At 43.0% G+C, this 27823-nt stretch overlaps 1 protein-coding gene across 6 annotated transcripts in view; it reads right to left on the bottom strand.

Moving 5' to 3' along the window:
- The window catches only part of Fbxo34 (F-box protein 34), a 64482-nt gene that overhangs the window by 3110 nt on the left and 33549 nt on the right, over positions 1-27823 (bottom strand). For 2 of the 6 annotated variants that reach the window (XM_041633992.1, XM_041633994.1), the window contains exon 2: positions 4698-4802. The exons of 2 other annotated variants lie outside the window; for them this stretch is intronic. Coding sequence is in view for 1 of the 4 variants with exons in the window: in XM_041633990.1 (XP_041489924.1) it covers positions 10563-10609 (47 nt within the window). In the remaining 3 variants the exon portion in view is untranslated. Of the gene's footprint in view, positions 1-4697; positions 4803-10562; positions 10645-27823 lie in introns of all 6 variants that reach the window. 2 more of the 6 variants (XM_041633993.1, XM_041633990.1) reach the window with 2 other exon arrangements.

Here is a 27823-nt window from a genome sequence, read left to right as displayed (position 1 = left end):
ACTATCCCCAATCCTAGTAGATTGCTTTGTTTGTTGATTTTTGTTTGTTTGAGATCATGGCTCAGTATGTAATCCTGGGTGTCCCAAAACTCACAGAAGATCTGCCTGCTTCCCAGAGGGCTGGGATTAAAGGTGTGTCACTACTCTCAGCCCCTAGTATATTTTTAATCATGATCTTTCTAGGTCATCACAACTATCATTTTATCGGCTGCATGTAAAAATAACTATCATTTCTTTAACCATTTCCACAGTGTTGGCTATTCTGCTGTCTACAACTCTTTACTTGTCTGTGCTGTGCTATATTCTAGTCTAGGCTTCCTTAAAAACTCTAGTCATATGAACTATCCATCTTTATTGGCCCTTTGGCCAATTGTCAAATCTAAATGTTAAATCTCCTGTAGCTATCTTAAATAAAGCATAGAGTCCATATTCCTTACTAATTCTAAAAAAAGTTTCAACTAGTTTAGACAAAAAAAAGTCATGGTGCCTTTCTCTCTTCTCTCTTTCTCCTTCCTTCCTTCCTTCCTTCCTTCCTTCCTTCCTTCCTTTCTTTCTTTCCTGGCCAGAGGCTAAGGATGAAGGCATTTCAAAAGTGAGACAAAGATAATTCCTGGACACTGGCCTGTGCCCTGGTCTCTGCGCACCCAGGCGAGGCGCCCCCTCTGTGGTCTGAGAAATGTGAGCTGAAGGTTGAAATACTAGACAGTCCAGTGGTACATGCCCTAGCCCTTGCCACACAGACTCCCCGGGGCTGAAGAAATTCTGGTCTTCTAGAAAAATCCTACCAACCAAAATAAGGATCTGCAGTCACAGGTCTATGGGAGCGAGGCCACACCTGCAGAGCTACGCATCGGGAGATCCACTCTAGTGGAAATTATCGCTTAAGACACGCATCCTGGGGGCAACAAAGTACAGCCCTTCACAGGCTTTCCGAGCCTTTACCCACCGCCACTGTCAGGGCTGCCCGTCAAGTGCGCATGCTGTTCTTTACCTTCCATTCCTACTCCCGCGGTTCTCTTAGCCCAGCCTCAGCTGCCCCCTAACTATGAAAATGTAAACTCTCAATTTTGACATATAAAGTGCCTTTTAAAGTTTTTTTTACATTTATATACATTTATTTCATTTATCTTATTTATTTATTTATTGGTTTTTCGAGACAGGGTTTCTGTGTCACAGCCCTAGCTGTCCTGGAACTAGCTCATGTAGATCAGGCTGCCCTTGAACTCGCAGAGATCCACCTGCCTCTGCCTCCCGAGTGCTGATATTAAAGGCATGCGCCACCACCACTCAGCTACATTTATTTCTATATAAGCACAAGTGAATTCCATATAGTACATATGAAGAAGTGAGAGGACAAACGGCAGAAGTTGGTTCTTCACCACGTGAACTCCAGGGATGAGATTCAGGAACCCAGGTTTGGTGGCAAGCACCTCTCCACACGGAGCCATCTCTATCCTGCGGGGCATGCTAACAAGGGCCTCTGGTTGCTCTGACAGCTCGCAGCCTAAGCGTCTGCAGAGAGCGTCCCCTTTCTGCACCACAGCATTTTAATAGCTCTGTCATGGGCTATAATCTGATCTTCCCAAAAGAACGACGCAGAATTCTTCAAGAACAAGATGATATATAAATAAATAACAGTCATATTGAGTGCTCTTTCTTTGTACCAACTATGTGCTGGGTTTTCATATTTTCCTGTAAGTGAATTGAAAGTAATGGCAAGTTGGATGTGTGGGGGAGGGGTAATAAATTATCACATAATGATTTTATTACAGAATACCTGTGAATAAATTTGCACTTTAGCAATGTGTGTGCTGTTTTGCACTGCACAATGTTTGCTTTGCCTCCCTGTGCCCTCACAGTATTTTAGGTGCTGTGTGCTGTGCTGCCTAGTTTCATGTCAACCTGACACAAGCTAAGAGGAGAGCACCTCAACTGAGAATGCTGTGTGCAGCGAGTCTCTAGGGCATTTTATTTAGTGATGATGGGAAAGGGCACGGTCCATTGTGGGTGGGGCCTTCCCTGGGCTGGAGGTCCTGGGTTCTCTAAGAAAGCAGGCTGAGCAAGCCAGTAAGCAGCACCCTTCCATGGCCCCTGCATCAGCTCCTGCCTTCAGGATCCTACCCTGCTTGAGCTCTTGTCCAGACTTCCTTCACTGTGGAACAGTGATATGGAAGTATAAGCCAAATAAACCCTTTCTTCCCCAACTTGATTTTGGTCATGGTGTTTCATCACAGCAATAGAAACCCTAACTAGGACAGGTACTGTTACTGATAGAGACATCTGCCAAGAAATTAGTATAATTAGGGGAGGCATTGGTTTACACAAAACCTGTAAAGTCCACTCTACGGACAATAACTGGAGGACAATAACTCTACGGACAATAACAAGATAAAAACTGGAGGTATCCCAAAGAAGGGAGTGAGGGAGTAAAGGTATCCATAATCCAACTGACTGCTGGGAGGGAGGCCTAGGAGGCACCATATTTGGGTGTTGCTGCTGGCTGAAGATTGGGGAGGGGGAGTCAACTTTCTCCCTTCCCCTGGTGAACCTAACAGTTCTGAGGGAAAAAAAGAAAAAAAACAAAACAAAAAAAAAAAAAAACAACCCAAGGCTCTGGTAAGACTCAGACGAAAAGCATCTGAATTTTGGTTGATATTGGTGGGGAATTAAGGATATGATGCAGGGTACCAGGGCATCTGTTACAAAAAACCCCAAACTAAAAACAGATGGTATCACATTGCCCACTCCCATCCCACTCTAGAGACAAGCACAGTGGAAAGTTCCAGCCAGTTTTCTATGGCTGCCAGTCTCCTCATCTCTTAGCCAGAACCTGGTCCATGCTGGGTGCTATCTGTGCTAGGCAAACAATCACTGAGCTACATCCCCAGTTCTCAAAATTCTATTTTGAAAGTTTGCTCTAAGTAGCTAGGCCTGGTGGCACGTGCCTACACAAGTACAGAGACAGGAGGATGGGGACTGAGACAGCGTGAGGGCACTGTCAATTGTGAGCACCCTCAGCTACACAGTGATTGAGACCAGCCTGAGCTACATGACCCTGTTTTAAATGAAGTCTGATATAATCAAGTAATGTGGGATTCCCCGCTGAATGCTGTGAATACCATTGGTTAATAAAGGAACTGTCCTGGGCCAGCACAGGGCAGAATAGAGGTAAGTGGGGAAAACAAACTGAATGCTGGGAGAAAGTAAGGAGACATCATGTAGCCGCTGCTGGGAACAGATGAGTCTGAGCGGGAACTTTGCCAGTAAGCCACAACCACGTGACCAAACACAGATTACTAGAAATGGGTTAAATTAATATGTAAGAGTCAGCCAATAAGAAGTTAGAGCTAATAGGCCAAGCAGTGATTTAATTAATACAGTTTCTGTGTGGTTATTTCTAATCTGGGCAGCCTGGAGTGAATAAGTGGGCACCTGCAACAATCAAGTCCTCCTCTCGTGATTAAATAAAATGCAAACCATACAGCACATCCGTATCAGCTTTTTTGGCCCAAATTCTGTCTTAAATCTTACACAGAAGTTGGAAGGGACTTTGGTGGCTGTGCCACATCCAACAAAAGGTGTTGGTGGGCTTTTGACTTCAGGCTGGGGAGCGAATGAGAGTTAGGCAGAGCTGTGTGAGGGAAGCCGAGGAAACAGTCTGTGCTGAGCCATCTATCCTAAGCTAGGTAAACAAAGATCAACTTCCTTGTCTCTCTCCTTGAAACAAAGCTAAGTGATGGATGGGCTTCTTATTGCCCAAGCCTTTAGCCTCAGCCACTCCGATCCCTTACACCCCCAGGCTTTGCTTTCCTTCCTAGCTCCTGATGTCAGAGCCCAGTTCATTCTGTTTACAGACCATGATTCCTTTTAGGTGATGTCTAGATGACCATTTCTAGCTCTAATTAGCTCCCACACACAGATGATTCTCCACCTCATCATTTCCTGTGGCATACTCTCTTAATGAGAGCCTGCTGTTGTCTGGTAGACCTCCCTCACCTGGATGGCTCAAAACCCAACACCACTATATGACCATAGCCTCAGGTACCCACACAAGCAAGCCAGAAGCAGTCACTTGGATTCCTCCTCCCTGGTCCTACACCAGTCACTAGAACACACCCTCCCTCCTTGGCACCCTGGCACCCTACTAGGTTTAGCACCAGTTTCTCTCTGTTGTACTGTCTGCAGAGGGCTAGAGTCCATCCCAGCCAACAGTCCCACTTACTTATACAACTATTAGGATGGGCCCAGAAAGATGAATGCTAATCACATCACTGATCAACTTTAAAGCAAGAGGAGCCATAAAACACAATGGCTTCAGAACTCATTCACAGGAGTGTCTCCCTCCTATCTCCTTCTCTCTGCTAGGGTGACTAACCACTCGCACCCATACGACACAGTCACTGCTACAGAAGACAGAAAACTCAACAATCACAAGAGAGGGTGGTATGGGTGCTGGCTGTGAGAATCCATGAGGGAAGAGAGGAGGGGTGGACATTTTAGAAGTAAGGCTACCAGCATTACACTCGAGGAGAAACAGGTCTCAGAGGCCCTTATTTTCTAAGCTACAGCCTTGAAATATAAAAGTCCTAAGAAGCACCAAAATAGATGTTCTGGGGAAATGCAGGTAGAAGGGTCTGGGCTAAGAGTCCAACAGAAGAGAGACAGCAGGTGCACAAGCAAGAGTCTAAGTTCATTACAATTGGAGGGTGCAGGAGAAGCATCAAAGGTCTTCAAATTTATGGCTTCGGCAACTGCATGAAGAATGGTTCCTCTGGGGATGGCAACAAGCTGGCTGGCCAGATCTGCAGGAGGGAAGGCAGAGTAAGTTCAGTTTCTCAGAAATGTGCCGCTTGAGTGTCTGTAAGCCAGAAGATAAGAGGTCAGGAAAAAGGAGGAAGACAGGTGCCACTGAAGTATTACTTTTGTAATAGAAGAATGTGTATCAATGGCATATGGTAGTGCATGCCTACAAACAGCAACCAAGGAAGAGGTGGAAGGGGGAAGAATTTGATGGACACATGCATGCTTGCAACCCCCCACCAAGACTTCATCTCAAAAAAACCAAACTAATCTAAAATGGGACTAGTCACTGACTGTAGCAAGACACAGTGCAGTGTTGAAGAGGAAATGTGTAGGAATTAAGAGGCGGAGTGTGGTCAGAAGGGAGAGGATGGTGTCAGCTGGTGGAACCCTCGGCCACCCACTGGGAGGAACTGCTAGGGGCAAAGCAGAGTTCTGTTGAAGGAAGCTATGGGAGCTTGGCTGTGGGGAAAACACGCCTATCACAGGGACTCTGCGGGGCTGTGGGGAGAACACGCCTATCACAGGGACTCTGCGGGGCTGTGGGGAGATTAACAATCAAGTTACTCAGACTTGGACAACTTCACGAAGTGATGGCCAAAATCTGGTTTTCCAAAGCTCCGGTGTCCTGGTTAGATGCTATCTAATTCCAGCTCACAGAAGCTTGAAAACTGAGGTGGGAGAGATGCTCAGTGTTTACGTGGATGCTTTTACAGAGGGTTTGATTCTCAGCACCCACACAGTGGCTCACTGTGGCTCATCTGTAACCAGTTCCAGGGACCCAGTTCCCAATGCCATCTCCTGACCTCTGTGGGCAGCACGTTACTCCTATGGTACTGTACACATAACAGACATGGAGGCAAACACTTATACATAAAAATAAATCTTAAGAAAAAAGTGGGAAAACTCATATGAAGATAGTATAAAACCACAAGTTTAAGCCACAAAAGATTAAATTTATGTGTTAAAAAATGTGTTTGGGGTGAGGTGTGGTAGATTAATCACACTTGTGATCCTAGCATTCAGGAAGGTGAAGACTGCTGTGAATTCAAGGTCAGCTGGCCATAGTAAGGGCCATGCCAGCCTGGGTGATGATGTAACACTTATCTCACCCCCAACTCCAGCCAAAAGTTGGGTATGAACACCAAGCCATCAAAAAGTCAAAGTAAGGTTTACGTATGTACAGTGCTGGAAATCAAATCCAGAGCCTTGCACAGCTAGGCAAGCAAGGCGACTAGCTTCATCCCTAGCTCTTGGTGTTTTGAGGTAGGGTCTGTGTGTAGTCCAGAGTTTACCTATCTCAGCCTGTTGCTTGATAGGATTACAGGTATTTACTGCCAAATAATAACTCTTGGTAGAGCGGTAGACTTGATCAGTAAGGAATTAAAAGGCAATGTGATGAGAATAAAAAAAGGACTAAGAAGTTTTTAAAGATTCTGTCTCAAATGTTTAAAAAAAAGTTTCTATGCTTGGCAATGCTGGCAGATGCCTTTAACCCCAGTACTCGGGAGGCAGAGGCAGGAGGATTTCTGAGTCCGAGGCCAGTCTGATCTATAGAAACCCTGTCTCAAAAATGAAACACACAAAAAGACTTCTAGAAAACAAGTATTGGCAGATTCTATGTGGGGTGGGGGTGATGATTTCTAGTTAACCTTGACTGTCACCTTGATGGGACTTAGACCCACCCCAGAAAGCAATCTGTGGGCATGTCCACGAGGAGCTCTAATTACATTAGCTGCGGTAGAAGGTCTACTTTATTGTGAGGTCCCAGCTCTGCTTCATTGCTGCCTGCTTCTTGGCAGTGAATGCGATGTAAGCAGCAGCCTCCTGCCCCGCCCCTGCCCATCCCCACCGGACCCGGAGTAGAAACCAGTCCTCCCTCCTGCAGTTGCTTTGGTCAGGCATTCTGTCACGATAACAAGAAAAATAATGAAGGTATGACTTCTGGAGAACCATAGCTATGTCATGATAAAAGTAAGATTATATTAAGAATAAAACTGCAAACTCAGAGCTGGAAAGATGGCTCAGTGATTAAGAGCGTCTGGAGCCTTTGCAAAGGATGGGAGCTGGATTCTCTAACTCCAACTCCAGAGGGTCCACTAATGACCTCTCCTGGCCTCTAAGGCTATCAGGCATCAAAGTGGTAGCACACATACATATATACAGGCAAACATTTGTACACATAAGAGTTTAAAAAAAAGTCTTAAAAAAATAGTACCTCTGAAATTATTTTCCTCTCTTAAAAAAAAAGGCAACCCAAAGTGGTAGCTCATACCACTTAGGAGGTTGAGGCAAGAGAATCAAGAACTGAGAGGCTGGCCTGGACTACACAGAAACACAAAACAAAACAAAAACAAATTTAAAACTCTTCTCACAGGTGCCTGCTAGGCACACACCTGTAGTCCCAGTTACTCAGGAGGATGAGGTAAGACTATGTTAGCTCTGGAGTTAAGGGCCAGCCTGCACACCACATCAAGGCCTCAAATAAAACAAGGAAGTAACAACAAAATGTCTAGGTCCATCTACAGTACAAATAAAATTATACAGGATTCTGAGGGCATTTATCAAAAGAGCTTTTATCTCTGAAGTGAGGTCAGGTTTCTTCCACTGAACGACAGAAGAGCGAAGTGCCAAAACAGGCATCATCAGAGCAGAAGTCGGCACAAGACTCCACTGTGGTTACTGGAAAAGGTGCCAAGGCCAGGAGGGTGTGAATTCAGACAGAGGCACATCTCTAAGCACTGACAGGATGCATCCAACTCCCACAGAACACTAAAAAAAATCCTGTGTGTGGGAAAATAGCTTCTTAAAACGAGCTCCAGAAGGCGGGTTGACGGCTCTGTTCAGCTCTTCTTTGTCGTTTCAGAGACCAATGTTGCTCAGGCTGATTGTGAATTCAGGGGCTCAGTGCCCTCCTACCACCCATGGAGCCAGGCTGCAGACACCTAGCCTTGCTCATTCACACATGGCTTTAAAGGAACACTGACCAAAGCATTTTTGGCTGAATTTGTCCTGGGGAGGGGAATCTCTCATTATCTCTTAATTGATGGTAAAATCAACCACCCAACCAACCACAACAGGGAGAATGGCCTTTGGAAACACGTGGTTATAAAGAGGCTGATGTTCACAGCTTCCATCTTAGAACTGGCAAGACAGCAGTGCCCACTTGACCCAAGGTTAAACATGACTTTTATACCATAAATAAGACCAAACAAAACTAGCTTTCATAAAATAAGTAATTTATGACAAACTCCATGGGACAATGAAATAACCAAGCACAGGAGTTAACACTAAATTAAATTAGCCTTTGACCCCCAAAGCCTCATTTGAAGTCACTCTCTCCTCCTCTAAGGCCCTCTTTTTAAATTTAGTCACACCCTGAGATACGCCCTCACCTGAGGGCCAGGTCTGCAGCAGACAAAGGAGGGGTATATCTCCTAACACTGCAGTATATAAAAGCTCCCCAAGTTTAACATGCCTTGGAATCACACAAAAGAAAAATGACAAATGAATCACACAACTCCGACAAGTGTAGAGGCAGGTATAGCTCTGTGAGTTTGAGGCCAGCCTAGTCTAGTGATGGGAAGAGACAGGGAAGAGAGAGGAGAGAAAGGGGAGAGAGGAGAAAAAGAGGGATGGAAGAAAAAAACAGAACAGGAAAACTGATAGAAAGTCTGTATAATCTAAGATGATTCAAGGCCTCATTGGTGAGAATATAAAGGAAAACTTCTAACTTACTGAAAAATACATATGGAAAGGAAAAAATGTTACATTCATGTCAATTAAAATCTCTTTTATATCACGTACAGTGACCATATATACCTTTTTTTCCAGTCAGTAAATCCGGATCAAAGAAAATGAACCACTCCTGAAGAAATGGCATGTGTCGTGAAGTCTGCCACTGTTTCAAGACAGCCACAAACCAGTCTGCTCAAGTTCATCAGGGTCCCCAGACTTATGTCAGGGGGCACTAACTTACAGATCGCTTGCTTATCGAAATGAAAAACCACGTTTGGGCCAGGGCTGTGACTCACTGCTGGAACAGTGCTTGTCTAGCATGCCGGGAGCCCTGGGTGACTCCTAGCACTGCAGACCCTGGTCATGGTGGTACAACTGGGACAGGAAGGCAGAGTCAGACGTTCAAGACAGCCTTCAGCTACATAGCAAGTCTGAGGCAAGCTTGGACTCCGTGAGACTCTCTTAAAAAATAAATACAAAACTAAAGGCCTCTAAAAAGATGAGCAAGTCTGACAACTTAAGCTTGACCCCAGGAACCCACTGTGGAAGAGACTCAGTTGTCCTACTGTGTACTACTGCACATGTGCACACACACAAGGATAAATTTTTTTTTAATCGAACAAAATGCTTGAAACTTAGATTGCCTTGAAAATGACGATGGAGAAACATGTTCACACTTAGCTATTCTCCAAGGCACTGGAAGATGCACAATCAATTCGGTAATGGATTTTAACTACTTTGGGGTAAGAGGAAAAAAGAAACAATCTTTTGACAAATCTAAACTAGGGGTGGAGAGACGGCTCTGTTGGTAAAGTGTGTGCCTTATAAGCCCAAGGGCTAAGTCTGACACCCAGGGCCCATAAAAAAAACCTGGGCAGAGGGCTAGAGAGATGGCTCAGTGGTTGAGGGCATTGCCTGCTCTTCCAGAGGTCCTGAGTTCAATTCCCAGCAACCGCATGGTGGCTCACAACCATCTGCAATGAGATCTGGTGCCCTCTTCTGGCGTGCAGACATACGTGGAGGCAGAATACTGTATACACAATAAATAATTAAATCTTTAAAAAAAAAAAAAACCTGGGCAGAGTGATGTGCACTTGTAACCCAACACTGAGGATGGAGACAGTGGAATGCTGGGGTTCACTGCCAATCAGCCTAGCCTACTTGGCAAAAACGAGGTGAACATTCCTCAGGAGCAGCACCTGTAATTCCTCAGTCCTCTACACATGTGCGCGCGCGCGCACGCGCACACACACACACACACACACACACACACACACACACTGTGCTCACAGGCATGTGTGTGTGCACATATACATACCGCAGTTGGGCATAAGTCACTAACAGGTTACCATTTCACCATGTCAGACTCACAGCACAAGGTACTACACTCCGACACTCTAAAAGCTGGCTGTACTTGCACACAGCAGATGTTCTGTCTCCAGGAGTGTTTAGACAGCCCTGCAAAGGAGAGGTGGAGGTGCAGGGTCACATTCCACCTGTGCAACTGTGCATGCCAGCTTCGCGGGGCAGGGGCTACGTGACTAGTTTAATACTACTGCCACAAAGCCTCGCTCCAACACTGAATCTGAATAATGTATTTTATATGAGGAAGCCTTAATACAGAAAAGGGATGCTACTGTGATAACCATCTGTACTGTCCAGGCTCAGTCAAATCTCTCTGGCTTTGTACTAGACCCAAGGCATTAGAACAGCATAGCAAAGCACAGAACAACTGGCTTCTAGTCACTAGGAACACTGTTACACTATTTTCTAAAATTACTTAAAAATTTAAAATGCTGGTAAATTGCTGAGAAACTTAAATTCTGCACTGGCAAAACAAAACAAATAAACAAACCATAAAAGCAATGCCTTCAATAAGCAATGCCAAAGCTACCCGGACTAATATTTTATACAGATATAATATAGCCTCTATTGCTCAAATTTCAAATCAAGCCCAGAAATTATACTTTAGAAAATAAGAAAAAAAAAGAAAAGAAGTATGTAAATTCATTTTAAAAACTTACATATAGCTGGGGACATACATCTCAATAACAGAGCACTCGGCTAGCATTTTAAGGGCCTGGGTTCACCCCCATTCTCCCAGCACTATAGAAAAAGAAAACAAGAACAAACAAACAGGTGAGGCCTTAAAACAGCCACTATAGTACCCAAGTATAGAAGTCCATGTTAACCTGAGCACAAACTGAACCCCACCAAGCTGAGAAATGAGTGTTATTAGGTAGTCTAAGACAGCACCCTAATAAACTATAGGGAATCTGAAGTTGGACTGTTACCAACTACTCAATACCTGCTATACTGAAAGATCTAACACCAGGTCCTGTTACTGCTACCCACTGTCACAGAAGATACTAACTCAGCAAAAACACACTTAAAGCCAGCTGAATCTTTAATCAAAGTGAGGTTCCTCATGGGTGGTAGTTAAAAGAAAGAAGGAACGACAGAAGAAAAACACCCACTTTGCAGCTTTTACTATATTAAGGACTAAGTCACTGCTAACAATACAAAACTGAAACACAGCAAGACATTAAAGGGACTTCTGGTGAGAGAGAAAAACACTTTCAAAAACAAAACCTACCAACTATCATCTGATCAGTCCTGGAGAACCAGCCACCAATATATAGGAAAACACAGGAGAATGGGAATTAGGAATTAGGTTAGCCACCTGAGGGAAATACAGAACAGCAAAATCCAGACGAGGGGAAGTTTTACAACAGTTTTTTTTTTTTTTTTTAAATCTTGATTCTTCAGATAGCTTCTAAACTCAAAATAGGAAAAAGGTAAGAGAGGATATAGTTAATAAGAGTTCCTTTTGATAAAAGAATTAATAAAAACATACTGTTAGCAATTGAAAGGCAAAAACAGGATCAGGAGTTCAAGGCCACCCTGGGCTATGTGCGGTAATTAACTGCTTTAGTTTCATTGTATAGAGTTTACTTTTCTATTTCTGTGGAGCTGAATCTTCCGATACTGTTGAAGAGACATACATACACAGAAGCAGGGGAATGCCCTGGATGAATGAGCCCTCAACTGTTGACTGTGTATGCACAGTCAGGAGCTACAGGCTAACTGACTTGCAGAGAGGGTGGGCGGGTGGGGCAGCTGGGCATCCCGAGTCCCGCAGCTGCCATACTCCTTCCTGGTTCAGACAATGGGCACCAACATAAGTTCTTGCTTCATTCCACACCCATTACTGCAAACTGAACAGGAAGTAAACCAGGAAGCAACTTGAAAAGAAAGAAAGGGTGACACTAGGAAACTGGGTAATAAAGAGCTCACGTACAGCGACTGACAAGGAATGGGCAACAGCGACCAGTCTCTCTCTCCTTTCCTTTTACAGGAAGTTCTAGAAGCACTGATTTGGGAAAAGGTCCAGTCTAGCCCAGACTGGCTTGAATATGAGAGCTTCTAAGTGCTGGTATTACAGGCACGAACGTCCATAGCTGGTTCAACCACTTCTTAAAAACATAAGATTTTCTTTCTTTTTTAAGTTATGTACATGGATGCATGGGGAGAGAGGTATGTGTGTCTCGGCACTTGTGTGGTCAGATAACCATCTGCAGGAGTCCATTCTCTCCTTTACCATGTGGGACCTGTGCCTCAAATTCAGGTCTTCATGCATGGTAGCAAACACTCTCATGCATCTTGTTGACCCTAGACAGGTACGACTCTCATTTCCCAGTCTGCATACTATAAACAGCCTACGTAGTACCTGAATCTATCTTATTTAAGTACTATTAACTTGTACCAACTTTAATGTAAGATATATGTAAAAATTTAATTTTGCTATTTAAATTTGCTATTTTAAACTATCTTGTAAACATCTTTCTATAACAAGAATCAGGAGACTGCCCACATTCACTCATGTGGGGAAAAAAGAAAAGACATTATTATGTAAATGTCAGTCGATTAGTCATTTTTATTGAGCACTGACCACTTAGCTAGATACAATTAATATTCTCATTTCACAAATGTGTAATTTATCAATTAAATTTATAGCTCTTGGGAGTTAGAAAGATGGCTCAGCACTTAAGAACACTGCTGCTCTTCCAAAGGACCCAGTTTTGATTTCCCAGTACCACATGGTAGCTTGCTACTGTCTGTAATTCTAGCCCTAGCGGGATCCTACACCTTCTTTTGGACTCCTCCAATGGGGCATACATATACATGCAGACAGAACACTCATTCAAATACATTTAAAATAGTAAAATTTATGGCTCTTGTTTGCTTTTTTGAGACAGGGTTATTATTATTACTACGTAGCCTAGGCTGGTCTTGAACCCATAATCTTCCTGGTTCAGTCCCCCAACTGCTGGGACTATAGTCATTAACTGCCTGTCCTGGCTAGGTCATTTTATTTTTAATACACAGTGTCAGGGTGTGTGTGAGACAGGTAGAATGCGTATTTGTGTCTGCAGAGCTAAGGATCAAACACAAGATATAGACCTAGTACGCTTTATAGCATTTAAAACAAAACCATGCATGTTTATATGAACCCATAAGGAACAACCAATAGTCACAAATGTCAAATGAGTTATATAATGAGCTGTACAAAAGTTCCTATCAGTAAGCACAAGGCGTTTGATTTTTCTTTAACCCCACTTCTCCACTCTCTAAAAGGAGATCTAATCACAGGTCAAAGTTCTCAGTGGGGCCTGTGGGACAGACTTGCGGTCCCAGTGTGGTGGTCTGAGTAAGAATGACCTCCATAAGCTCTTATGAGTGGGTGCCTGGTCTCCAGTTAGTATAACTGTTTGGGAGAGATTAGCAAGGGGTGGCCTTATTGGGGGAGGTGTGTCACTGGACAGGGTGGGGGAAGCTTTAAGATTTCCAAAGCCCACGCCAGGCCCAGTCTCACTTGCTCTCTGGTTGCACCTGTGGTGCAGAGGTGAGCTCTCAGCCACGTCTCTAGCACCCTTTCTAACTCTGACGCTGGAAGCAAGTTAAATGCTTCTGTTTAAAAGTTGCCTCAGTCATGGTGTCTCCTCAAACAAAGAGAACAGGTACTAAAACTCCCAGCTACCGGGAAGAACGGACAACATAGCTAGGGTAGGAAGATTTCAAGTTCAAGGCTTAGCAAGCCAAATGCGGTTTCTAGGCTATTTGCATAAGGGTTTTTGTTTTTCCTCTGTGTATCCTGGCACTCGCTCAGTAGACCAGGGTGCCCTTGAACTCACAGAGACCCACCTGCCTCTGCCTCCCAAGTGCTGGGGCTAAAGGCGTGAGCCACCACTGCTGGGTGCATAAGTGCTTTTAGTTTCGGCAGTAATGCCGTTAAAGAAAAATCACAGGGTCACATCAGGCCATCACTAACGTGAAATGCAGAGAACTAAAGCAGGTTGCCTCTAATTACAAGTCCTAATGTTTACCCAGAATCTTGTCAAAGCCAATTTTTTTTGCTTGTTTGTTGTTTAAATTTGAAGACACGAGTCTTACCTATGGCCCAGATGGACTGGAACTTGCTATAGAGCAGTCTGGCCTTGGCACCAACTGTCTGCCCCCTAAGCAGGACAGCATGCCCGACTCCTCAGTGTCCTGCAGAGGTCTCTCACGGAAAGACGGGCTACTGCTGTTACCACCCTTCCTTGCACTTTTATTGTTAAAAGTCTATGTAGACACGCCTTTAGACAACTGTGTTTGGCATAGTGAGGAATCATGAGGAGACCTTACAGCATTTCTAGTTAAAACTTGGTGTCTTTATACTTTAAAAAACAGGATTTGGGGCTTTTGAAAGCGAGAGGGAAGTTGCTGAACACCTACATAACTATCTAGACTATTCTATCCCAGATGCTATTAGCAATATGAAAGTTGCTTTTGTGTATTTAATTTGGCATTATTAAAAAGTAAATAAATGAGCCGGGCAGTGGTGGAACACGCCTTTAATCCCAGCACTCGGGAGGCAGAGGCAGGCGGATCTCTCTCTTTTTTTTTAATATTTATTTATTTATTTATACAATATTCTGTGTGTATGCCTGCAGGCCAGAAGAGAGCACCAGACTCCATTACAGATGGTTGTGAGCCCCCATGTGGTTACTGGGAATTGAACTCAGGACCTTTGGAAGAGCAGGCAATGCTCTTAACCTCTGAGCCATCTCTCCAGCCCCAGGCGGATCTCTTTGAGTCTGAGGCCAGCCTGGTCTACAAGAGCTAGTTCCAGGACAGGCTCCAAGCTGCAGAGAAACCCTATCTCGAAAAACCAAAAACCAAAATAAAAAAATAAATAAAAATTAAAAAAGCCAAACTCCTATCAGCACACTTTCTGATAAATAGGCTCCTAAACACCTGAACTAGAGAAGAAGAGAATACCAAAAAGCATAAAAATACTTAGAGGTTTATGTTATAAAATATAATTAAGCTGTGTTCTATCATCATGTCCTGGTTACTTCTGTATAATAAGTTTATATTCATTTTAAAAACATATTATTAACCTCAACAGAAAAGCCCAGTTTCCCTGGTTCAGAATTCTTAGAAAGAATGCACAGATCACATCTAGAACTCTTTAGTATTTCTGTTACTCACAACGGAGGCTGAGAGCAAAGATCAAGCTTTGCCGCTGGCCGAAGTAGAACATGCTGTTATGGTCAGAGCGTGAAAGTCACCCCAGGCTCCTGTGTTTGAACAGTTGGCCCCAGCTGGTGGCACTGTTTTGGGAGGTTGAGAACCTTTTGGACATGGGAACTAGTTTCAACATGTAAGGCCATGGGGCTGGTGAGCTGGCTCAGTGATTAAAAGCATTTATTTATTTATTGTTGTAAAGGTCCTGGGTTCAGTTCCCAGCACACACACACACACACACACACACACACACACACACACACACACGGGAGGAGAAGAGGGGAGGAGAAGGGGGAAGTAGGGAAAAAGAGGGAGGGGCGGGGTGTGCAAGCATGCACAAGTGCACCCCCCAAATGATAAGATGGAATTCTAGGGCAAAAACTGTGGGATCTGTACTTAGACTTTAAGTATCAACCTCAGTCTCAAACCACTATTAGTCAACTTGATATCAAAAGAGTATTTTGCTTGTTTGTTATAAAAGCAAACATAAGAGAACAGAACATAAAACTAGAAACATACATGGACATATATAAATAAAGGGCATAATTTAATACATTTAATAATGTTCTTTTAGATGGAATTTATTACTCAAATTTATTTCCTATGACTTTAGATCAGGAATCATCCAGTGTGGGAGAAGATGAGAACAATATAGGAAAAAGCTATTAACAGATATAAACCAGAGAGTCAATAAAAACCACAAAGTAACGATTTCCAAGGTGCAGCTCCTCCAGCTCTGAGCACTGCTGTGTAAAACTGAGAGCAGCTGGTGAGCCTGCAGAAATCAGGCTATGAGAAATGCACTCTTAACTCTGAGGTCCCCGTCTCACTTAACAAGTGTAAGAAATCAGGCTATGAGAAATGCACTCTTAACTCTGAGGTCCCCGTCTCACTTAACAAGTGTAAAACAATGCCAGCCTCTAATCGGAACCCTTAAGTAAAACTGTTTCTCTTCCTCAAATCCCACAGTTCGGAAGCTTAATTATCTTTAGCTACCAAAGCCATGGTCCTTGCAGTCACGCAGGCTCCTGAGTACCTGCCTAGGTTCTAAGCATCCTTTCAGAGGCTAACACAATAGTAAGCAAATCCTCATCCAGTGGACCTTCTGATTTGGAGGTGAACTTAAGAAGTACACAGTACATAAAGAGTAAAGGCTACGGACAAAAAGGGCAGTGAGCACACACAGTGCAAGAGGAAGGGCAGTGAGCACACACAGTGCAAGAGGAAGGGCAGTGAGCACACACAGTGCAAGAAGAAGGCTTCACAAGCTACTCTGCAGCCAACCAGCTCACAAAATAAGGGCTGTTGTTTTTTTAACATAAAATCCATGAGGACAATATGAGCACTGAGGTAATGACAAACAAATAGGAGGATAAGATCAGGCTATTGCAGAGAAACAAAACAAACAGGAACATCTTTTGAGCGACTGAAGCAAATCCTGATACACAGTCAAATCAGCACTTAAAGTCTCAGATTTGAAATATTTAGGAAAACATATATGGAGACCTCCAACTACTAATAGGGAGGATGGAATAATACAGAAAGAAAGACCCCAGAAAGCAGGTTAAAAATCTGAATTTTTAAAGTGTTTCACATTAGCATAAGTGTAGAGGATTGTATCTGGATAGGAAAAAAATGACGTCATGCCTATATGAGACTTGGATGTAAACTTTTTTCATGATTCTCCTGCTCAACCTCCAGAGTGTTGGGACTACAGGCATGCACCGCCACACCCAGCTCTTAGCTATAAACTTCTGGGGCAAAGTTATGGGAACGCCATAAATCTAAAACCACACATACTGCCCTCTGCAGACTCTCATTTGGAGAGGGGAGAGGGAAGGAGAGGAATATCAAACATCAAGAAAACAAAAATCCAGGTAAGGCAAGCAGTAGAAATAGCTGTTTTTAATTTAATATGGAAAGGAAGGATAGCAATAAAGAAAATCACCACTAAAATGAACATGTTTCCTAATACAAAACTAACTAGAAACAAGAAATAAGAAGGGCCAAGAGGCTAAGAGAAAAATCTTTGAGACAGGGATTCGCCTAGGCTGGTCTTCAACTGGCCGTGCGGCTATATAGCCAAGGATGACTTTAAACTCCTGGCCTTCCTGCCTCCACTTTGCAGTGTTGGGATTATAGCCATGCATCACCATGCCTGGCAAAAATCTGGTATATACTACATTTTCAGAAAGATCACATTATTATCAATTTCCCTTTTGGTTTTCACATTCACAAAGACTTTACCTTACAAAACGCCCTCCCACAAAAATTCATGTTTAATTGTTCTACCACATCTCTAAAAACCCCTGAAAACTATGTGTCTCCTTAATTTTTTCCTAAAATAATTACGAAATAGAAATGCATGGACTAAAAAGTATCAAGAAGCCTAAGGAAATATCCTTTCTACAGTCATCGCACTGCTTTATTGCCCGCCAACACACAGTGTCCACACTGCTCAGAACTTGAACTAAAGCTCTCTAGATGCTCATTCCCTGATCTTGGGGCTGGGGAGATGGCAGTCTGTCAGCACGGTGCTTGTGGGAAAGCATGAAGAACTGAGTTCAAATCTCAACACCACACAGGAAACCAGCACAGGCAGTGTAATTCCAGAGCTAGGAAAATGATAATAATCCCTGGGGCTTCAAAAAATAAACTCCCCAGTGATAAGAAACACTCCCCTTACAAACACAGGTCTGACCTCACCCACCAGAACCTGCTTCTTGCTGAGCGGTGGTGGCGCACGCCTGTAATCCCAGCACTCAGGAGGCAGAGGCAGGCGGATCTCTGTGAGTTCGAGGCTAGCCAGGTCTACAAAGGGAGTCCCAGGACAAACTCCAAAGCTACAGAGAAACCCTGTCTCAAAAAACCAAAAAAAAAAAAAAAAAGAAAAGAAAGAAAAAAAGAAAAGAAAAAAGAAAAAGAACCTGCTTCTTGTTTCTTGGCAAGCATCCCATTTTTGTATAATCATTAAAGAAGTCAAATTACCCATTTTTGGGGGGAATTCCTTTATTTTTGTCTATTTTTAAATTGAAAATATATTTTTCATACAATATATTCTAATTATGGTTCCCCCTCCCCCACCTTCCCAAGATACCCCCCTTTGCCATCCCAATCTATACCCTATCTCTCCTTATGCAGCAGCAGGCTGCTTGTTGGTTCCTGGCCACTTAGCCTCGAAATAATCACACAGAAACTGTATTAATTAAATCACTGCTTGGCCCATTTGCCTCTCACTGGCTAACGCCCACATATTAATTTAACCTATTTCCACTAATCTGTGTTATCACCACGTGGCTGTGGTTTACCAGCTAAATCTGTCTCTGGTGGGGGCTACATGGCTTCTCTCTGACTCTGCCTCCTTTCTCCCAGCATTCAGTTTAGTTTTCCCTGCCTAGCTCTGTTCCCCTATAGCTATAGGCCCAAAGCAGTTCCTTTACTAACCAATGATATTCACAGCATACAGAGGAGAATCCCACATCATCCTATTTCAATTCTCTACATGCACATCAAATAAGCTTCTCAGACTCAGCCATGTCCAAAGTAAAAGTTCTGATTCCCTTTGTACACTCCACAATCTTCCCCATGTTAATAAACAGAAACATTATTTTTTTCATTTCTTAACATCAGAAACCTTGACTTTTTCTTGGTTCCCTTTCCTTCCCCACAAACCGCACTAGGTCTGCCTTCAGACTTCAACAGTGTGTGTTTTCCTGCACATCTCAGTGCACCACATGGATGCCCAGTGTCCACTGAGGTCCTAAGAAGGCATCGGGTCCCCTGCACATAAGTGCTGGGATTCCAATTTGGGTCTTCTGTAAGAGCTCTTCCTCATTGAACCATCTTCCCCAGTTCCCATCCTACCCTTTTCCACACTACACTCTTCAGAAGTTCCGGAAGGCAGGCCCACTTCCCATTTCTGCTTACCTGCCTCCTTTGTGCTTACTCAGTTTAATGGGAAACTACTCTTTTTCGAACATGACACACACAATCCTACCCCCCAGCTCTGACACTTGCTGATATAAAATCTGCTGCTTCCCAGTGATATCCACTTGTGTCTTCTCAGAACACAGCTAACTGTTTGCAGAAGGCTGCCCCTCTATTTCTGCCTCACTCGCTCTGCACCCTCTCCCTCCCCTCCCTCCTGACGTGTGCTCCAGGGCTGCAAGCTCCTGAACTAGAACAGCATTTCTAGTGGAGTCTGAGCTGTGCGCACTCCCCTATGAACATTTACAGATACACAAATATTGTCAAGTAAAACTTACACAAATTGTACAGGAGGCCTAAAGTTCAATTCCCAGAACTTTTCACTTCCCAAATTTTAACATCTCTTTTAAGTCTAATGTTCTAATTACATTAAACTATCCACAATGTTTGTAATATTAGGAGTTCTCCTATACTATCTCCCCAAATTTTCCTGTTTGGTTAACAAAACGTAATGCTTTCTCAGATCATCCTACCTACAGATTTTATTTAGCTAATCCAAATTAATTATACTTTGATTTCCTCCAAACTCTTTAATTCTATTCATAAGTTAAAAGATGAAGTAAGCAACTGTATTTTACTAACAACCAGAAAAAAATTTTAAGTTTTTTCAGCCTACAGAAACTAGGGTAGACAGCTTTGGTGACATATCTCAAATCCTTCTGTATTCCTTTTATTCTGCTCCCCAGCAACGTGCTCTCCGACACCTTTGCTTTACTCTTAAAGAAAATCCCTAAGATGATGTAGGTTCTAAACAGCCTTGCCCATAGTAAGATCTAAGAAACACATTTCAAAATCTCAACCACACACTTAGATGAAAGACTGTGAGGGTCCCAAGGGCAATTTGGACTAAGTAAAGTCACTTTCACTTTTGTCCCATGAGATTCTCTTCTTCTAAACCCCTGCCAGTTAGCTGTCTTCAAGGTGGACTGGGAGGATGGAGATGGTAATGACACTTAACGGGAAGTAGTCAGGTTATCCTCAGGCACAGGTAAAGCCATCTGGATCTGATCTGAAGTCTTCACAAGGTGACAGAACCCCAGCTCTGGGGACTGTCCTTTCCTTACAATACACCTGAGTTGTGCTGCCATATTTATAAGCCAAGGTTATTTGGACATGACTCTGAATAGAGCACACTCTCGAGTCTTCAAGAAGGCATTTGGATTGTTTTTATATTTCCTGAAAGCAAGAGACTAGAACCCTGCCTCAGAATAAACTGACTCCTTGTTACCATGGTAATGAGTGATTTGCTAAAAATGCAGAGCATTCTGGGGCTTTGTTCTCATCAAGAATGTGATAGGAGCAAATGAGTCAATTCTAGAGTATATTTATAAACATAAGGTGTTTTTTTTTGACTCTAACAAACATTTTAAATTGCTTGGTTCCCAGTAAGAAGACCAAAGAAAACGAAAGTGTTGGGCTATCTATATTCTGTTACGAAGAGCTTCACTCCATCACAGAGCTCAGCATGTTCAGACTAGTTACAAACTCAAAAGATACTAGGAAACCTCAAAGGTTCCCATACAACAGTCTTGTTAAAGAGCCACTAGAATGAAACAGGGAAGCAAGGAAAGCACAGGACAGAGTGCAGAGTGGTGGGCTGACATACTCCAGCGTGAGATGCTAGCTCAACAAGCTGTGCAGTCATGTTTGTGTGCCGTATGCAGAGCCCCTAATCCCCAATGTGATTATTTCTGGAGTGAGACTTTTCAGGCATCGTTACATCATTAAGATGGAGACCTCATGAACAGGACCCGCAACCTTATTAGAGACCTAGAACACCCCCTTTCCCTTCTGATAAAATGACCACCAACTTTCCAGGAGCCAGTTCTCACTGGGCTCAGTAAGATTTCAAGCATGAAAAACACAACACAGCTCAGTGCCACATCAGAAATGCTGTAAACTATCTCAAGAAAAACACCATATACTTTTTTGGGCTGTTACTCAAGAGACAGGGAAGTGAGGGTGGCCATTCCTCTTGGCAAGCCAGGGAGAAGCTCTTCCCATTGTAAGGTATCTGGGAATAATCTCTTGTGAAGATGATTAGGTATTCCTGACAAGTAAAACATACTTCTGAAACTCACTGAAGAGTGGAGTTGTTTTTTGGTTTTACTCTTCTTCTTTTTGGGGTCCACCACCCAGCTCACAAATAAGTAAGTCACAAGCCTTATTCTTACTTATGAATGCCCAGTCTCAGCTTGGCTTACTTCTAGCCAGCTTTTCTTAAATTATCCCAGCTACCTTTGCCTCTGGCTTTTACCATTCTCTGTTCTACATGTCTTTCTTTACTGGTCCCTGATGTCCTGTCCTCCTCTCCTCCTCCTTTTCTCACTCCCCCTTTTCTCTTTTTCTCCTTCTATTTATTCCCTCTGCCTGGCAGCCCCACCTATCCCCTCTTTCCTGCCTTGCTATTGGCCATTCAGCCCTCTACTAGACCAATCTGGTGTTCTAGGCAGGCAAAATAACACAGCTTCACAGAGTTAAACAAATACAACATACAAGAATGCAATACTTGTTTGCATCATTAAAACAGCATAAACAAATGTAACACATCAACTAATATTCCACAACAGAAGAGAAAGCAAAAGCAAAGGTCTCTATCAGCTTCTATAAGCAATCATCTTATTGAGATTCTTTTACTTCAGAAAGTTCATGACCTAAAAATTGACCAATGGAGAAATTCTAAAGCCATCTTTGGTTATTTCCTTTGGTCTCAGTTTTTTGGTTTTTTTGTTTGTTTGTTTTTGTTTTTTAAGAAAATATCATGTATCATGGTGGGCATGTAGAGGTTAGAACTATTCTGCTTCCACCAGGGGAGGAGACATGGGGAGCAAACTCAGGTCATCAGGCAGAGCATCACGTGCCTTAACCTGCTGAGCCATTCTGCCAGCCTGCTTTGTCTACTTTTGTTTTTCTCTAATGACGAATAAAACAAGATTACAGCATTAACAAGTTAACCCAAATGAAAAATATTTTAGTGAATCATAGAGATATTTTTAATTATGATTCAACCTACATTGGTTTCTTTTTGGTCTACATGTTCCCATTTTATCGCAGCCATCTGCCATACCAACAGCAGTTTCACAGAAGTTTGAACAAAATTATGACCGTGCATTAAAAACTACCAACTTTCTCACCTTAGAGCTGTACAGATTTGGAGGTTTTAGAGACAAGGTTTCAGTATGTTACCTCAGCTAGGCTCAAACACAATCTTCCTGCCTTAACATCCTCTCAACCCCAGCTTAAAGCTTATTAAAAAAAAAAAAAGCACCCACTAGGAGACTGTCCACAGAAAAGGGGTACACTAGTATACCCCAAAGCCCGCTCTATGTCTCAGAAGTGTCCACTAGGAGACTGTCCATAGAAAAGGGGTACACTGGTACACCCCACAGCCAGCCCTGTCTCTCGGAAGTGTCCACTGGGGGAGACTGTCCACAGAAAAGGGGCACACTAGTGCACTCCAAAGCCTGCCCTATGTCTTGGAAGTGAACTGTAGAAGGCAAATGGCAGTGGCTTCTGGTTCTCCCACCACTCTAGAGCTGCCCACGTTCCCATCTAAGGCTGAAAGAAGAGCTTGTTGAGTGTCTGGTCAACCAGGTCCACACTGTCTTCCACAGGTTCAGTGCCTGACTAAGTTCTCCAGAACCCTACAGTCATGGCTGGAGGTGCAGTGTAATGGTAGACTGTTCTGATATGCATAAGGCTCTAGGCCCAATCCTCAGTCCAGCAAAAATAAAAAATAAAAACCCTATGTAATTCTCTCTGGACCATGCTTTAAAAGACCCTCCTTATTTATAGATTCTGTATTTCAAATGCATGTTGTAGGCAATGCCAAGGTAAATGACGGTCAGTTTCTGGGGAAGGTATCGGATTGGTAATGACAGGACCCAGTCAACCGCGTATAATCCCATTTTTTAGTGAAAGTAATTGGTCAAACATCCAAATCAAGGTGATTATTTATATGAATAAAGTTCTGGAGAAGGGCCTTTCAGATACCACAGAATGTTGATCTCGAGCATAAGCTACTAAAGAAACCTGGCCCAAGCCGGACGATGGTGGTGCACGCCTTTAATCCCAGCACTCGGGAGGCAGAGGCAGGCGGATCTCTGTGAGTTCGAGACCAGCCTGGTCTACAGAGCTAGTTCCAGGACAGGCTCCAAAGCCACAGAGAAAAAAAAAAAAGAAAGAAACCTGGCCCACTCCCCTTGATGGCCCTTCCAAAAAGAGAAGCAGGTCTGAGAGCCATAAATGGGAGTCACAAGAACTGAAAACAGCAATTAGCCCATACAAGTCTGACCTAGATTTCATCACACAAACCAGGGGCAAGAAGAACAGAAAAAATCTTTTGCATGCAAAACAGAACAGTGAGAAAAAACTGAACAGAGAAGAGAAACTCATTTTATATAAATGCTTAATAAAACCTAGAGATTGAATATCCCCATCCACTGGACAGGAACCACTTGCTGTGGTGGTCTGAAGGAAAATGGCCCCATAGGCTCATGTATTTGAATTTTGGCTTCTTGGTTGGTAAAACTGTCTAGGAAGGATTAGGAGGTGTGTCACTGGAGGTTTCAAAAGTCCACCCCTAACCCAGTCTTTCTCTCTCTGCCTCCTACTGTCAGATAAGGATGTTAGGTTCTCAGCGACTGCTCTACTGCCATGCCCAGATGCCTGCTGCCATATAACCACCCCGCCATGACAGCCATGGATTCACCCTACAAAACTGTAAGCAAGCTCACAACTTTTGTAAGTTGCCTTGTTCATGCTGTCTCCTCACAGCAAAATAACAGTACCTAAGCCAACTAGCATTCTTCACAAGGTTGAACTCCAGGCTTCACCTGGTCCATGTGTAATTCACATATTCAGTGTCGAAAAGGATCTGATCAAGAATCTGTTCCCTCTAGTTACAACAGTCACTGTGCTGAACCACAAAAACTTTATAAATTAAAGTGTAAGTGTACAGTATGAGTATTTATCTCAGCAGTAAAGTATCTTTCACAGCCTGCTCCTCTTTCCTCCCCTTAGTCTGATACCATTCAGGGGTCAGCTCTCTTGCTCCACTTTGAGTTCCATACCAGAACATGTACAGTCCCTCTACCTAGGTGTGTAATAAAAGTTCCATGTTCTTTGTGTTACCAGTTGGTAGTATATTTGATGAATCAAAAATGTATCAAATGTGTTTACACAAGTTTAATTTTCTTAACCAGGGACTACTAGTATGTTTTGCTACAATCAAAGACTAAACTAGGCAGGGGAATGTTGTTTGGTGGTCGAGAGTTCACCTCCGATGCAGAGTCCTGGGTTCGATTCCCATCACTGGGAGAGGTGGTCGAGGGCATGGACAAGGACAGATGGGGTAATGGGATAAAGAAGACATAAGCTGCAAACAAGAATCCCACACAAACAGGCACTGCTGGAGGTGGGACACTGCAGAGTGGCTCAGCATTGAAACCAGGTGGTCCAGTGGGCGTGAGTCCTCAGGAGCACAGGGCTACTAGGAGGCCTGAGAGGACATGGAAAAGATGAAGCAGATTAATGAAATAGATAATATAACTATATAAATACCAGGGAAAAGCAGCTTTCTGAAAGTGTGTAGCTTAAGTGAGGAGTGCTTTCAATCTCAGCACAGAAACACCGAACGACAATCTAAGCAAGCGGTAAAAGAGCAAAAGACAAACCTTTCTGGGGATGAGGAAAAACACTGAATCCTCATACCTGAAGCTGAAAAGTCAACAACCAGAATGTAGGAATTCTATTAATGCTTACCCATGGTGCAAAACCATGTAATCCCAGTAGCTGAAAAGGAGGCAGACAAGAGGCTCGAGAGCTCAAGGCCATCCTCAGCTACACGGTAACTTTGAGCCTAACCTGAGCTACTTGAAACCCAGGTCAAAATAAAATAAAATAAAGAAGAAACATTGCTGCTAATAACACAGAGTAAGACAGGCATGGTGGCAAATGCCCACATCTCAGAGTTTAGGAGACCGAGGAGAGAAGACTGCCATGGTCTGAGGCCAGTCTGGGCAAGGAAGAGCAGTAAGACTATGGAGAAAATCTAAGCCAATGATAAGGAGTACAGTACGCGAAAGCACTGTCTCCAGGGGAAAGCTGAAGGTGAAAACACTAGTGCTTTTTAAATGCTGCTGTTCTTCAGAGCAACTCTTACAGAGCTACTGAACACACTGCATGCATTTAATATTAGATCAAAATACAAAAGTGTAATAAAACTTCAACTATTTAGGTCATAATTTCTTTATAGAAGATTTTAGTTTTAACTGTATGCGTATGTGTCTATTGTGTAGACATGTGCACTTTAGTGTGGGTACCCTTGGAGGCCAGACTATCCTATGCCCCTGGAGGTAGACACAGGTATTTGTAAACTACTCATGCAGGTGCAAAGAACCATACTCCCACACACTGCAAGAGCACAAGGGTCCTTAACAGCTGTGCGGCCTCTCTCATGCCTCCTTTGTAAAGCACAGCGCTGCCTCTCATGCCCCCCTCGTAATTCCTTTTTCACATGAATAATTGATCATTTTCCCACCGAAGAAATTCTCTTATTTTAGAAACATTATGTTTCTACAACAAAAACTACAGTTATCTGATTCTGTGTGACACTCCGAACTTTCCGTAACTCCAAGTTCTTTTTCATTGTTTTGTTCCCATGTCACGGGGTATACCTAACTCACCTCAGGAAACGAGGGAGTTACTTCAACGGCTGCTACATTCAGTCACATTCTGGTTTTTCTAAGATAAAATTCAAAGCACCATGAAGGAACTGTTTCCACTTAACATTGTGTAAGAAGTTAAAATGATCAACACAATAAATTCTCAAATGTACCCTACGATGGCAACACCTTTGATCTTTCATACTTCCCAACACTGAAGGTAATATTTTAGTATGTAAACAACCTGAAATATGAAATACACTATTTTAACTGAATACCAATTGTTTCTAGTTTACACCTAGAAAGTCTATAAACGTTTTTATTTTATTATGATTTCTGAGTATGTGTATTCAGGCACATGTGTGGAGGTCAGAGACTTCTTTTGGGAGTCAGTTTTCTCCTTCCACCATGGATTCCTGGGATCAATCAGGTCATCTGAATTGAACTGTGCAGAAAAGCTATGTCTCACTGAGCCCTACCTGTCCACCTCTTTAGGTAGCTTTAAGGTTGATTCTGTTCAGTTAGGAAAGTTCCCATGGGTTGGGGATTTAGCTCAGTGACAAAGCATTTGCCTAGGAAGCTGAAGGCCCTGGGCTGAGTCCTCAGCTCTGATGGTAGGGGTGTTACCAAGGCCTGAGTTTTCAAAACACAATTCATGCAGTAAATGATGCTTCCAGACAGGATGATGATGATTATGATGGCATCATATTAAGGAGGAATTTGCTTAGCACAGACAGCTGAGACAATATGCAGACTGTAATCCAACCAAGGCAGCTACATGTTTGCATTTATTTCCTTAAGAGCGACTTTATTTGTTTTAATTTGGTATATTATTACTTCTGGATTTTAGAAAAACTCGTTTCATAGTTTGCTATGCTAGTATTCAGGCAGCCATAAAGTAATCCTAACATAAAAATTCTTTTGCTCCTAGATCTGAAATAAAATAGACAAACATAAAGACAGCCTACCCTTTCACCCTTTTTGGCCTAATGATGCTAACCAATACCTTGTCTCCATTATTAATTAGTAAACCCTGGTGTTAAGAGCAGTGCGGTTTAAAAGTTCATGAACACTTCCCACTTCTAACACCAGGCAGAGTAATCCCACAGCATGAAATGCTATTTAAGTTTTTCTATCAAAAGGCTGCTACCAGGGCCTGGAGAGATGACTCAGTGGCTCAGAGAGCTTATTGCTTTACTACAGGATCTTACCTAGTTCAGTTCTGGCACCCACATCAGGTGGTTCACAACAGCCTGAAACTTTGCCTTCTGACCTTTTTGGGCACATGTGCACACACGTATCATACACTCACACAAACACACTTACATGTAAATAAAAATAAATCTTTCCTTTTTAAATCAAAGCTGCTACCAGATATTTTTTCTAATGTAAAATTGTTTAGCCAATTTATATAAAGAATCTAACTTCATTCGGGCAGTGGCGGTGCATGCCTTTAATCCCAGCACTTGGGAGGCAGAGGCAGGTGGATCTCTGTAAATTCAAAGCCAGCCTGGTCTACAAGAGTTAGTTCCAGGACAGGCTCCAAAGCTACAAAGAAACCCTGTCTCGAAAATCCAAAAACAAAACAAAACAAAAAAAAACCTTAAAAAAAAAAAAACAACCAAACCAAAAAAAAAACCCCTAACTTCAGATCAGTAGCTGTTTTCAGTTTCACAGTCTTCACACTTCATGTTAACCTGCAGTCCTCCAGATGCCTTCTGGAAAGCTCACCACTTCCCTGGATAGGAGATGGTTGCCACCTCTGTCAATTCCCATTTCACCATCCCTAAAAAACAGCTTCAAGTTTTTGTTTTGTTTTGAAACAGTTTGCTTTTTTCCAACCTGAGTTTTCCCAAACTATTTCTGGGCTCTGACAATCCTGCGTGACTAAGTCTCCTCCTGGGAACAGCTGCCTCATTATCACTATTAAAACAGTCACTCCTATACCCATTGATAAGGATCTGGAAACTCATTGTAACCTATCTGCTAAAGATAAACTTGTAACACTTGGAATAATGGCTCACCTCCCCCACCCCCTCCACCTGACCACTCCAGCAGTC

This window comes from Microtus oregoni, unplaced genomic scaffold (genome assembly GCF_018167655.1).
Source record: "Microtus oregoni isolate MIOR12 unplaced genomic scaffold, Mior012 000045F_ref0000178, whole genome shotgun sequence".
Lineage (NCBI taxonomy): Eukaryota > Metazoa > Chordata > Mammalia > Rodentia > Cricetidae > Microtus > Microtus oregoni.
This window is presented reverse-complemented; position numbering and strand designations above follow the sequence as displayed.